General features: G+C 40.7%; 1 protein-coding gene and 1 long non-coding RNA gene across 3 annotated transcripts in view; one reads left to right on the top strand and one right to left on the bottom strand.

The window, feature by feature from the left end:
- Positions 1–13995, bottom strand: part of LOC141754602 (uncharacterized) — a 479452-nt gene that overhangs the window by 166855 nt on the left and 298602 nt on the right. The window lies entirely within an intron of this gene.
- The window catches only part of mafa (MAF bZIP transcription factor a), a 97592-nt gene continuing 90206 nt past the window's right edge, over positions 6610–13995 (top strand). The window contains exon 1 of one of the 2 annotated variants that reach the window (XM_074613669.1): positions 6610–8252. In XM_074613669.1, coding sequence (XP_074469770.1) covers positions 7264–8252 — 989 coding nt within the window. In that variant the 5' untranslated portion in view covers positions 6610–7263. The remainder of the gene's footprint in view (positions 8253–13995) is intronic. The other variant, XM_074613662.1, reaches the window with a different exon arrangement.

Below are 13995 nucleotides of genomic sequence, written 5' to 3' on the forward strand. Positions count from 1 at the left end.
AGGTGGAGGCTAGAGACTTGCCAAAGACCCGGCGTAGGAGGCGACAACTCCTGCATACATTGCTGCAATTCCTATTGGCCCGAACTTTAAGAAGGTGGACACAATATTATGAATGCATTTTTGCAAGCCAATAAAATATCCCTGTTAAGTCAGTGTCAAAAAGAAGTGTTGGTAACTTTATGATAATGTTTGTGGCCATATTAAAGCTTCAGAAGGCAGAATATATTTGGCATCATTGGGCAAAAATTCCATAATAACCTTTCAGCATATTGTAATTCAAGTGTTCTGAGAGAAAACTAGACTTCTGCACCTCCTCATGGCTCTGTTTTCAGGCTTTAAAAAATCTAGACAATCACTCGTGAACTCAAACACAACTACAAATGCATGCACCGACACGCAAACACTGGCACACACACATAGATACATAGGTTAACAGGCAAGCTCACACACACACACACACACACACTCACACACAGAGTTAGAGATGAAAGTCTAAGTCGTGTGAAGCATCGAGGGCGTCCACAGGAGATAACCCTGGAAAGCTACCCACCAGTTAATATACCATTAAATTGCCATACACATTAACCTTACACATGACAGCAAACCAATACATTATGTTCATGTGAATGTAATTATGGCTAATATGCAAGCCACTCTGCCAGCTCTTGTGCAATATTGACCAGTCTTCTTCGATTACTCCACATGTGGTGAACAGAAGAGCCTACATCTACAGGCCACACAGTATTAATTAGCAACCATGTGATTTAACTTGACGGAAGTTCAGTTGGAAGGGGAAGTGGAATAAATATGAGAGATTGAACCTCAACACTCTGTGTCACCTCTGGTCATGTGACACTGAGACGGTCTAGAAAACACGTGGGACTCTGCTGTTCACAGCACTGTAACACATTCACTGGTTTACTGCTGGTCCCTCGCCCTCCAGCCACAGATCTGATACCAGCTCGGGGTGGTATACACTATCGTTCCCCAGCCACACAAAGCCCACTAGCTGCAGGCTACCAAATACTTTCCACCAGTGTCAGAGAGGGCATCCAAAATCCACCTCCGACTACAGATCTGCTCTCTTCCTGACCTTGTTTTGTCTGCTCTGTCCTCTGTCGCGCCCTTCACAGCCTCACCCTCCTTCTGACTAATGGATATTAAGGTAATTATGACATGGCTGTGCCCACATTCTGTTGGTGGGGTGAAAATTGATATTCCAGCTTTGTTGTTCTCACTAAACTGTTGATGAAATCGCATCGCCCCAGAGCAATACCAGCTCTTCACGTTAGCAGAGATGTAAAGCACGGGTAGCGTTTCTCTCGTCTTCAGCCTGAAGTTAAAAGTGGTGCTCAAACAAAGTGTTTTTGTCATATTAATAGCTATTTGACTCCATTCTTTTTTTTAACCTGCGTTGCCTGTGTTTGCAGGTGCTATCAGCTTTCAGGTACTCGCCAATGCAGACATGGATACAGTAACAGGCTCAGGTTAGGGGCGGCTTACAAAGGTGTTGGAATGTAAAGAGGCTGATTAGATGGCCTTATCGAGCCCTGACTGGAACTGAGCAACCCCCACAGCCACCACACACACACATACACTAACAGACACACACTAACAGACACACACGTACACATACTAACGGACGTACAGCAAACAACTCACTGACCTCTGCTCTTTCCACTCAGTATCGCTCACCAGAATGAGATGAGTTCAGACTGATAGTCTAATCTAAATGACACTCTTCTCTTCATGTTATTGCTCAGTATAGGTTAAAGGGTTACATTTGTTTACATTTCAAAGTATTCTCTAAGAAGATTATTGTAAGCTATTGGCAGATGTCTTGCATATCTCTAAAAACTTTAACAGAAGTTAAGTGTCACTATAGACATATAGTCAGTCAGTACAATGGAAGTTGTATGTTATGCCATCATAAGACAAACAAGTACACACAGGCTACATAGTGCTGGTTAACAACATGTGTTTTTACAGAACATATGGTCAACACTATGCATTGTGGGGTTTTCCCTTAAAGGAACAGTGTGTAACATTTAGAGGGATCTATTGGCAGAAAGAAAGTATTCTATACTGTGTAATCACCTGAAAATAAAAATTGTGTTTTCGTTCCCTTAGAATGAGCCGTTTATATCTACATAGGGAGCAGTTCCTCTCTTCACGGAGCCGGCACGGTGTTTCTACAGTAGCCCAGAACGGACAAACCACTGTGTTAACTTTTCCTGCCTGGGCCGAAGTCAATAACGTTACTCACTCCGGAGTTAACCCCCGTCACTCCGTTTAGCCGCCGGGAAACAAGACACGGGAAACCTCTGTTGGTCTTGAGGAGCTGCAGCATTTATTTCTGCATAAACTGCAACTTCCACTGAACATTCACTTGATATTCTCAAAGCTAAAATAACTCTGTCGTCTGCTCCACTAGCTCATTTTCACTCACACACATTCGCAACCGCTCTCTCTCTCTCTCTCTCTTGCTTCACCACTCATTTCCCAGGTACACACACTCTGGCTCTAACTGGCTCTGGATAAGGCTGATAGTATTTTCCCATCAGCCACCGTAGTTCTACTACTTGCTTGGCACACAGATCTGCAACCTCACCACTATATGTCGCTAAATCCTACTCACTGTTTCTTTAAGCAAAGTCTGCAGACTTATGGAAAGTGTGCATAAAGAGTAAAAAAAAAAGTCAATGAGAGAGCCCTCAAACACTTGCCAATTTCCCAGTGGGACAGCCCCTAGCTCTCACGGACTTAAAGTTCGAAGTGCGTAACGGGGGACATTACAACTCAACTCTGATTACTGTTAAAAACATACTTACAGTCCTAACAGTGTCGTATTTATGTCAATAAACTGACAAGAGGCCAGTGAGAAATTGGTTTGAATCTAGGACCAACAGCATTGACTGACCTTACGCCACTCTAACACAAAACCAGAAGTTATCTTGCAGTATCAGATCACACTGCAAAAAATTTATATAATACGTTCTGTAATCTTCAATCGTCATTTCAACTCATTCAAAAGGCTTTAATGACGATAAGATGTCCCAAGGAAACTCTTGAGGATGTTTTTTAAGATTTTTCATTTGCAAATTTAAATATTAAATCAACGCCAGATGCTAATTTGTCATTAGTCAGGTCAAAACTTGACACAGCGATTTTAAATACACTGGAAATGTACATGTGTTATGTTGTAAAAAAGCTTTCCTTAATTCTGATTTAGTAATGCTGAACTTATAACGCCATATTTGCTACAGTGCTCTAACAAACACACTCTTCTGTTTCTCACGGTTGCTATGGTTTCAAAAATCCTCCAGTTTTAGGAGTTACTAAAAAGTCTGTAAAAATGGGATAGACCCTTTTAATGATATTGTCATGTGTCACGTCTCAAACGACCTGCATTGCTCTTCGACCTCGTCACTTCTTCCTTCCTGGTTTGAGAAGTTCTCTTCGCAGCGGCCCGGTTCCTCTCCACATAGATCTCTCTCATCATCAATAACTTCAAAGGCACAAAAGCAGCTAAATTAGGTCCGCCACTTTCTTCTGTCATGACTAATGAGCTCTCCCTTCGTTTGTGTATTAGTCTCGCTCGGCTGTGGCTCTACCCCAGGGAACGGGCCACTGCTGTGCCTTCCCGTGAACAGGTAAGCCCAAACAGATGACAAGGCAACAGAATGGAAATAGAAACAATAGGGTTCTATTTGAGTTGTGTTTGAGCCACACGCACAGTGTTGTATTAGCAGATGCATCCATTTACCCCTTTACTGGAACATTCAGCAACTGGCAAGGATACTGTAAGTGTTTGGTTGACTTCATTTTTCTGTCTTTGACAAACAGTCTGCTGACATTTCTTCTACACAAGTAGCAGAAAAAAACATTTAATTCTGTATTTCACAATTGTGAATCTAAATTGCAGTAAGATCTGTCATTATGTTTTTTTTTTCAAATTTACTGTCAAGAAAAATAAAAGAGAGACAAAAATAAACAGAGATGAAGAAACAAAGAGAGAGAAAAAAATGGACAGCATTTTAAAATGATATACTAGACAGATTACTAAATAATTGGTAATAATGATGTATAGTAGACAAGCTTTTTTATTATTTACATGTTTCAGAGACTGCATTAGACTGATAAAACCCATTAAACAAACTTTTTGACAGGGGGATGTTTTGGCAAATTTAGATTTGTGTATTTTTCCAAGCAGGATCATGTGATTTATCATAAAATTCAATGAATTAACTTTGCTCTCAAAATATACAATAACATCTTTTAATATTAATTTTAGATCTGTCATTAAGTTTGTGCTCTTACTATACAGTAGCAGTAATGACATCACACAGCCACACAAAACAGAAAACGAGAGTGTTTCCACTAAATTTAAAACAGAAGAAGCTGTAAGACACCATCTTAACTACAGTTTTGGACAACCATAGCAAAGTGTTGAACTCCTTATGGTTATGAAAATGTCTGTCTGATTGGCAGGATCATCCTCCACAGCTTTTGGCAGCAGGGACGTGACTGATTTGGCCTATCATTAAATAGTGTGCACCCAGGAATCTAAAAATACACATCGTCGCAACGATGAGATCATACACTCGGAGAGAGAGAGACAGACTATGATTATAGGCTTTTGTCACAGGAAAGAAATGGTTATTTGTCAGCACCATGTCAAAAGAGGCCACGAAAGAAATCAACACTCCGACTGGCCAGTGAGACCAAGCTTTAGCGTGGCTTACATCACAGTTTCCCCAAACAAATTGCATTATTATTGAATGAGTAAACTGCCATGTGTCATCAGTTAATTACTAAGGCTAGTCAGTTGATTAAAATATTTAATTGCGATTAATCGCATTATTGTCCATAGTTAATCCTGATTAATCGCAAATTAGTCACACATTTTTTTATCAGTTCAAAATGTACCTTAAAGGGAGATTTGTCAAGTATTTAATACTCTTATCAACATTGTAGTGGGCAAATATGCTGCTTTATGTAAATGTATGTATAAATGTATTATTGGAAATCAATTAACAACACAAACAAATGACAAATATTGTCCAGTAACCCTCACAGGTACTGCATTTAGCATACAAAATATGCTCAAATCATAACATGGCAAACTGAAGCCCAACAGGCAACAACAGCTGTCAGTGTGTCAGTGTGCTGATTTGACTATGACTTGCCCAAACTGCATGTGATTATCATAAAGTGGGCATGTATGTGAAGGGGAGACTCGTGGGTACCCATAGAACCCATTTTCATTCATATATCTTGAGGTCAGAGGTCAAGGGACTACTTTGAAAATGGCCATGCCAATTTTTCCTCGCCAAAATTTAGAGTAAGTTTGGAACGTTATTTAACTGAGCCCGCTACAACCTAAAAATCGCAAGTTGCGTTAGAAAGAAGAAATTAGTGGCGTTAAAACAAATTTGCGTAAGCGCGTTATTATTGCGTTAACTTTGACAGCCCTATTAATTACATTTTGCCATTAATGCAGGTACAGAAGGGACCTCAAACTTAGAGGTATGAATCCCAAACTTAAGTAGTGTCATCCTTGTTGATGAATCCAAGCTAAAATAAACCACTCTAGTGAAACTAAAACACCAGCAGCGAACTATAAGTTGTCTGTTCTATGAATGTATGAGAAAAGCATCACAAGGGTTCCTCCTGTATCCTCCAGCTACAAAACAACATTATTTACAGTGTGGACAACATGATCCACATGCTTAAGCCCATTATGACGCTCTAACTACACAGGATGCACAGTGAATACCCAGACTGCCTCATGTTACTGTTGTACATGAGTCCATTAAAAGTAGGAGACCTCTGAACTGAGATAAAGAGCAATGTACGAGAATGGTTTATATGACTCCGCAGCAACGCCTGAGCCAGAGCTCAGATAAAGTGATTTTTATGGCAGTGGAACATAATATCAGTTTGGATGGAACACCGGGTTCACTGGCTTTCCCTTCCACTGACATGACTTCTTCCACACAGGGTTGGCTCTCACTCTTACATAATAATGAATAAAGATATGTGTATGTGTGTGTTTTTTTGCAAACAGTATGTTTTTCATCCCTTTATAACATCTTTTATTCTGTGTTTGAAATATTATAGTGATTGAGAGGGGGAATCCCATTCACTGGTGTGTCCAAAAGGTGGCAGTGTTGAGTTTTATAATGGTGCGCAGAGGCATGAGGACAAATCTCCTCAATCCACCTTTCATATTTTCGGTCAGTTTGTCTCTGAAGTTATACCGTTCAACATCGTCGATATGTGGCAAAGAACAGAAATATTACATGTTGTCATTAATAAGTGTTTTTTTTTTTCTAGGAGAGACAAACTAAATGTTATATGCTGCTTTAAAAACAACAAAAATACTATAAGAAAAAATGCCTATATATATATATATATATATATATATAAAGCAGTTAAATACTCTCTATTCAATAAAAGGTGAATTATGATACACTGTAGATTTAGATATATGTATAAATATATCTATCAGTCATTGTGTTCCTCTCCTCTCTATGTTTTGCATTATAATGACTTTAAAGCTTCCCATAATTCAACAGATTTTAAACTAAATAGAATTGTTGCTTCATAAAAAAAAGGGCGATTAAAATCATGGAAATAGTGGTAAAAAGAGTTAAAAGTGTGTGTGTGTCCCAGCTGACAGTCAGCTGATGGCCTTTTGACAGTTGCGAAAAAGTTTTGTTTCTCTCAGGCTATGTTAATTAGCTCTCGGAGTGTGCGACCCTATTGGCTCTTCGTCCGAGTCAATTTCCTATTTGCAGCCTGACGTCAGGGCAGCTACAAATGCTCTTAAACTCATCTGCTGTGTGTGATCCCTCTAAAAAATCGCCCCAACCAGTCAGCAGCGTGCAGAGAGTGTGCTGTGCGTCCACTCCCCATTACTTTTCGGCTCTCCTCTCCGCTTGCTGCAATGTATTAATGAAGAGAAAAACGCGTAAAGTGTTAAATGTTTGAAACACAAAACCGCCGAAGTGCACATGCTGAAAAGGGACTCCTCTACTCGTGCGCGCGGCACTGCTGTGTCCGTGCAATAGACTCTGCAAAGAAAAACTCCTCTGCAAAAAAAGGACGCACTTTTCAAGACAAAAACGCTTTAAAAAATCAAAACTGGCTCACGTTGTTCTTCCCAACCAGCCCTCCAACAGTTTGACAGCTGCTCTTCACCCCACTACTTCTTGGAGGACTGTCAGCAGCAGCAGCAGCAGCAGCAGCAGCAAGAGGATGGCATCAGAGCTGGCAATGAGCAACTCCGACCTGCCCACCAGTCCCCTGGCCATGGAATATGTTAATGACTTCGATCTGATGAAGTTTGAAGTGAAAAAGGAGCCGGTGGAGCCCGATCGCAACATCAGCCAGTGCAGTCGCCTTATCGCCGGGGGATCCTTGTCTTCCACCCCGATGAGCACGCCGTGCAGCTCGGTTCCCCCCTCCCCGAGCTTCTCGGCGCCCAGTCCGGGCTCCGGGAGCGAACAGAAGACGCACATAGAGGATTTCTACTGGATGTCCGGTTACCAACAGCAACTGAATCCAGAGGCTCTGGGTTTCAGCCCCGAAGACGCGGTCGAGGCGCTGATCAACAGCAGTCACCAGCTCCAGCAGTTCGATGGCTGCTACGCCAGGGGCCAGCAGTTCGGTGCCGGGGCTGCAGCCGGAGCAGGAGGCGCCATGGCCGGGGAGGAGATGGGCTCCTCCGCGGCGGCGGTGGTGTCGGCAGTCATCGCCGCTGCAGCCGCTCAGCAGAACGGAGGACCACACCACCACCACCATCATCATCACCACAACCAACACCACCACCAGTCGCCTGGAAGCCAGTCCAACAACGGCACTTCTTCTGGGTCAATTCACGCACACATGCGCCTGGATGATCGGTTCTCAGACGACCAGCTGGTCAGCATGTCGGTGCGGGAGCTCAACCGGCAGCTACGGGGGGTCAGCAAGGAAGAAGTGATCCGGTTGAAACAGAAGAGGAGGACCCTTAAGAACAGAGGCTACGCGCAGAGTTGCCGGTACAAGCGGGTCCAGCAGAGGCACGTCCTGGAGGGAGAGAAGACGCAACTCATCCAGCAGGTCGATCATCTAAAGCTGGAGATCTCCAGGCTGGTGCGAGAGAGAGACGCGTATAAAGAAAAGTATGAGAAGCTCATCAGCAACGGCTTCAGAGAAAATGGATCGAGCAGCGACAACAACCCTTCATCACCGGAGTTTTTCATGTGAGTCCCGACATTATCACCGTGAAAAAAAAAAAAAAAAAAAAGAATATCAGATGGGGTTACTCACTCACAACCTCAGCTTACAAAAAGTTTTTTTTTCATTTGGCGCAAATGCCTTCTATAGACCAAGAACTAATTTGTCAACTTTTTTTTTTTTTATACATTTTTAAAAACGTCTGCGACTGTTTTCTTTTTTATTTGGAGGGCTTTTACGTCAACTGTGTTTTTAATTATGGAGAGGCATATTCAGAAAACTTTCACCTTTACTATCACTATATTATAGCCTTGTTTGTCAAGATTTTTTTTTCATCGTTGTTCATTCAGATTTGCAGTGTTTTGAGTAAAATATGATTTTTTTGAAAGTTGATCCAACTTTAATGCTGAAAGTGTGCATGCAAAGCACTGAGTATATGAAGTTCATCAACTTTCCCTTTTTTTCATCATTTTACTTTGAATTCAAAGTGTACAGATTCCTGTCAAAACTGCATCCATCGACAATGTGTTTTTGGTCTTTCTTTTTTTTTTAACCTTTCTTTTTTTTGTATCTGCCAAACTTGGAGGATTGCGAGCCTGCCGTTTTGACGCCACCTCATCTCATTGCTTGCTTTTGTGTTGAGCAACAAAAGACTATATCCATTACAAACTATTCATTGTTTTTTTATTATAAAAGAGATGTCTTATTGAACTCCCCTGCATGCTGGACATGTATGGTTTTTTTTTTCTTTCTGTGCTTTTTTGAAGATGTCCTTCTTTGTCGGATGACTCCAGCATGGCATTCATACTTCATTTTATGGCCTCCTCACTTTTTTGGGACAGCAACAAAAAAGTGACAAGACTCCCCCCCCCCACACCCCTCTTGTACAAAGTGCATTTCAGCTGTGTTGAAGTGCACCACCAGCGGCTGTCATTAGGCTGCAGTGAATGCGCTAGAAGCATTCCTGAAGGAAGTTGATCGGCTGGAGGTTAGGGGGGAAAGAAAAACACTTCACTATTAAAGGAAATCACCGATCCCTTTCCTGGAAGTTTTAGTCCTATATATTGTTATTTAAAGATATTCCACTCTGCATTTGACAACCATTTTTAATTTAAGTACAAAGTTTTATAAGTTGCAAAAAGATAACAGGTTGAAGCATTTATTATAGGGTAATAATAATAAGGAGATTGCTGCACAAAAAGTATTTTAACAATGTTTTTTTAGAGGAATTGGCTCGTCTCCAGGTGATATTGTGCAGTAAACAGCGCTGTGTGGCAGCATGTGCTTCAAACACAAGTGTGAGAGCTCTTTTCACTATTCTATTTCAAAAAAGTATTGTTGGAGAAGTCAAAGTAAATTGCTTTTTTTTTTTTTAGACATGTGTGTCTTCAACGAACTGAGGTATATTTTGGACTGAAATGCACTAAACAATTCTCATCATGTGGAAGTTATAAAGAAAAAGTTAATATTCTCTTCTGTTACGACTTAATCGTAACACTTTTGATACTTTATTATCAGCTCGGGAGAGATTGTTGTTTTGTGCAAAAACGAACTCAATATTTGCAAAGCAATAAGAATATTATTATAATCAATAATGTCTGGACATTGTTTAGATGGTCAGGGATTGACACCCTGCATGTACAAAAAACGAGGGAGTACCATTCGCCAATAAATCTTGAAAGTATGTTAATTAATCTTTCATCTTATATATAGTATATAAATATATACATTTTGCTGTGCAAAATTATTTCACTCACTAACCATATGTGATGTTCATATGTGCTCGTTTTTTTCATTTCATACAATTAAATGATATGCAATAAATGTATGTAATTGTCCTCAATAAGTTTCTCACTTTTCTTTTTGACTTGTCGTGAGATTTTTTTTTTTGCTTTTGTGATAGGAACACAATGAAAGTATAGAGTCAAAACTACACATATTAACACTGTTTATATTTGCTGTTGTCGCCCTTCTTAATGTGTTTTTCCCTTGACGCTAAATTAATAGCGGGCCACCCTGAACGAATCAGAAGCATCGTTTTTTTTTACAGTTATCCATAAATTTGCACAAACCGATAAAGCAAAAAATTGCAATGCATTTCAGGGTGAGACACTTCCTCCATTTGGACCCGTGTGCTGCATTTAATAAATCCGGTGTTAGAGATAAGTTGATGAAACCAAAAGCAAAGATTGGCCTACATTTGACTGCACTATTGTCTGATACAGGTTACTTTTTTTCTCTCTATATAAAATCCCCAAATTAACTGTGAATGAAAAATCCTTTTCATATAGTTGTTGCCATTTTTCTTTTCAACTCCATTTCCATCCTAAATCATCTTTATAATCAAATCATTATCTAGAATGAAATAATATGTTATTTAAAATATTTAAGTCCATGAGTTACACCCTCCTCCATGGAAGCCCAATACGGTTTAGTACAATATAATTACATTATGTTCATTTTATTGTAGTGTGTGACCAGTGATTAGTGGATGTGTGTGAGTGTCTCTCTCTCTCTCTGTCTGTGTGTGTGTGTGTGTGGGTGTGTGCATACATGTCTGTGAACTTAAAGGTGTGAATATGCGTGTGAGAGTGTGTAGTACAGTATATGTGAGCATGACATCTCTATGTGGATTTCCTGTGGCTGTGCATTTTCCTCTGTTCGCTCCTTTTTTCACATTTCTTGCTTCCTGTGATCAGTGTGTGTGTGTGTGTGTGTGTGTGTGTGTGTGTGTGTGTGTGTGTGTGTGTGTGTGTGTGTGTGTTGTGTGTCCGCTGTCTGTGTTTTTCAGACACTGTGTGCTCACTGTCATTAGCCTGTCATCGTTTGGCTTCCCCGATTTCACCCCGCTTTATCCTGTTTGTCAGTGGGCCTGGAGCAGACTTGCTCTGGGAGAGGGTGAGGGCACAGCCATGTCAGGCATGTGAGGGGGCGCTGGAGAAGGTGCCAATGTGAGTCAGCCGCTGCGGTGGGCAGAAAGAGGGTCAGCGTTGCTCTACCCAAATCGTGCATTACAGTGGGTGTTTAGACATCTCATTTGGTCTTATTTCAACATAATTTTCACACTATAACTGAGAAGGCTACTTTTCTTTTCTGAAAAGTTCTTAAGTTCTGGGACAAGGAACAGCCTCGTGGGCATCTTGTTTCACTGTTCCAGAACAATTTGTTTGTTGAAACAGGAAGACCCATGAGCCAAAATCCACGTAGAAGAAGGTTTCTGAGGACAGATTCAGTCTGGATTTGTCAGCTTTTTGCAACACTTTGTGTGTGCAATGGAGGATACACACAAAGGGCACCTTTCATAAAAATGAACCACACTGTCAGTTTGTGAACAAAAGACTGAGTGATTAACTGTTATTCTAGATGAGTAGTCTTTCATTCATTCAAATTTCATACTTTTAATTTAACAAAAAAACACTGTGTGCACCATCTGCCAGGGATGATGTGCTGCACAGCTCATCGAGAAAAGAAAAAAAAAAAAGAGGCAGTTTGAACCCAACACTTGTATCCCTCTCTGTTTAGTGTGATTTCCTCGGAGGTGCGTGCTGCTGCTGTGGTGGCTGATTTGCCCAGAGTGAGGGGAGAGACTGAGACAATAGTCAGGCTTGGGCTGAATTAAATGATTTTGCTGATGATTAATAGTGGTGTGGGCCACTGGCTCCTGCGATGTAGAGATGATAAATCGTGAGTGCAGCTCCGTGCAGCTGTGCCAGTGTTGGGTCTTAGCATGCACACACCACGCAATTTACAGCCAAGCCGCTCTCCTTCTTCCTCAATTTATCTAATTACATCTATTTGATCTAAGCAGTAGCGCTGCTATATTTTGATATTTCATATTAACCTAAAAAAATGTATTGAATGACTTCGGGGAGCATAATTGTTTGCCTCTGCCTCTGTATGTCTCTGTACTTGCCATTTCAAAGAGAGACTATTTTGTTCTGTATTTAGAAGCTTCTTTAAAGGCTGTGCATTGGTGTGGTGGGCTTTTTGATGTGTTTAGAGTGGCATGTAAAAAATGAAAAATTGGTTTCTGTTAAAGGCTGCCCTGTTAGACTCTTTAGCTTGTTTATTTTGATCGTTTTCTCATTGGGATAGACCAGTTAGACCTCTAATGTCCATGCACTAGAACTGAAAACACACTCACAACACGGAGACTAGAAAGGAAAACACACACACACACACACAGCAGCACAAACACAAATGCACAGACAAACAATAAATGGCCCTGCATATATTTACCACAGCCTTTTGTTTCACAGCACGATGCTCTTTGTGTTTCTCTGACATTTATGAGATTCAAATACTTCAGTCTCCGAGCATAAATGACATTTGCGTGAAGACAAATCTGATTTGCAAAAGATGTTTCCCGTTATATCTGTGGCACCAGTGCGCAATGGTTATGTAAGTGATAAATCTATCGATTTTCCAATGATGCACTCGTATGGAACGTTGGCGCTATGCGGGCTGACAGCATAAAATGCAGCATGATGTTCACTCAAGTAGCAGTACGCCAGTCGACAGACCCAAAAATAAGAGCTGGTCGGGGGTCTGAAAGCTTCCAGGCTTTAGATGGTGCCAGAGGAAGGGCTTGAGAGGATCTGTTGTTGTGTTGCTGTTTGTGTGTGATTCTGCATCTCTTAGCTCACGCCTGCCTGTGTGCGAGGTCGATTTAGTCCCTGCATGGATAATACGTGTGCTTTTATGTGTGTGTGTGTGAGTATGTGAATATGTGTGTGTGTCTCTTGTCGTCTTTTGGAGAAGAGGATGAGCAGAGGTCAAAAGTTACGGTGCACAAGGCTGCTCTCAAAGTCATTAGAGTAATCCCTGCCCTGGGGAGCTCAAGCTCATTTCCTCTGCCCAGAACCCACTGAATGAGATGTACATGCACATCCGACATGGTACAGTACACAGTAAATTCAAGACGAGTCACTGCCAGTTTTTTTTTTTTTTTTTTTACCCATTTCCTGTATTTCACCACTGTCTTAGAGAGTTACACTCACACAGCAAACTTTTTTTTTGTTACTACACAAGTATGTTTCTGAGGATTGGAACAAAATCTAATTACTTTAACACAAAAACAACTTTTAGAAGAAGTGTTCCTTGTTTTTGTGTGTGTAATGTTATTAGGTAATGTGTTAAAATAACTTAGCTTCTAGTTGATGACTCATATACGGTAGGTCTAAATACGCAAAAGGTGTTAATGTACTTACATGTATGCAGCACAAGTGTTACCGAAAATATGTAGAACGGGGCCGAAGCCTTGCAGGTTTAGTTTCACGCTGCCAAATACTTTCTTATTTTTTTAATCCCATGTAGCTGAACAGAAAAAGCCACTGAGTCACTGTCAAGTGGAAATAGGGATGATAAAAGCAAGGCAGCCTTTGTAGTGGTTTAACTAATCACAGTGGTATAATGAGCATTGTCCAGTGGTGTTCGTGGCAGCCACGATGATCACGGACAGCAGTTCATGTTATTCTCACACCCACATCATTCAAGGATTGTATTGTGGGTGATGCAAAGACACAATAAAGCAACCAGTGGTACTAAAGCAAAACACATTGTTCCTCCTATTAATATCCTCTGAGCCAGACTGGGCGTGCTAAACTGGGATTCTCAGTGTCAGTCATGAGTTTACACTTTAATTAAGGTTAAAAAGAACATATACAATCTAAAAAATACCATCAGTTCTTGAAGAAAATATGTTTTAATCCTCTCTCTCATAGAAAAAAACTTGGATATGCTTTTTATAATTTATTTTTAAGTTTTTAT

Source organism: Sebastes fasciatus, chromosome 2 (assembly GCF_043250625.1).
Source record: "Sebastes fasciatus isolate fSebFas1 chromosome 2, fSebFas1.pri, whole genome shotgun sequence".
NCBI lineage: Eukaryota > Metazoa > Chordata > Actinopteri > Perciformes > Sebastidae > Sebastes > Sebastes fasciatus.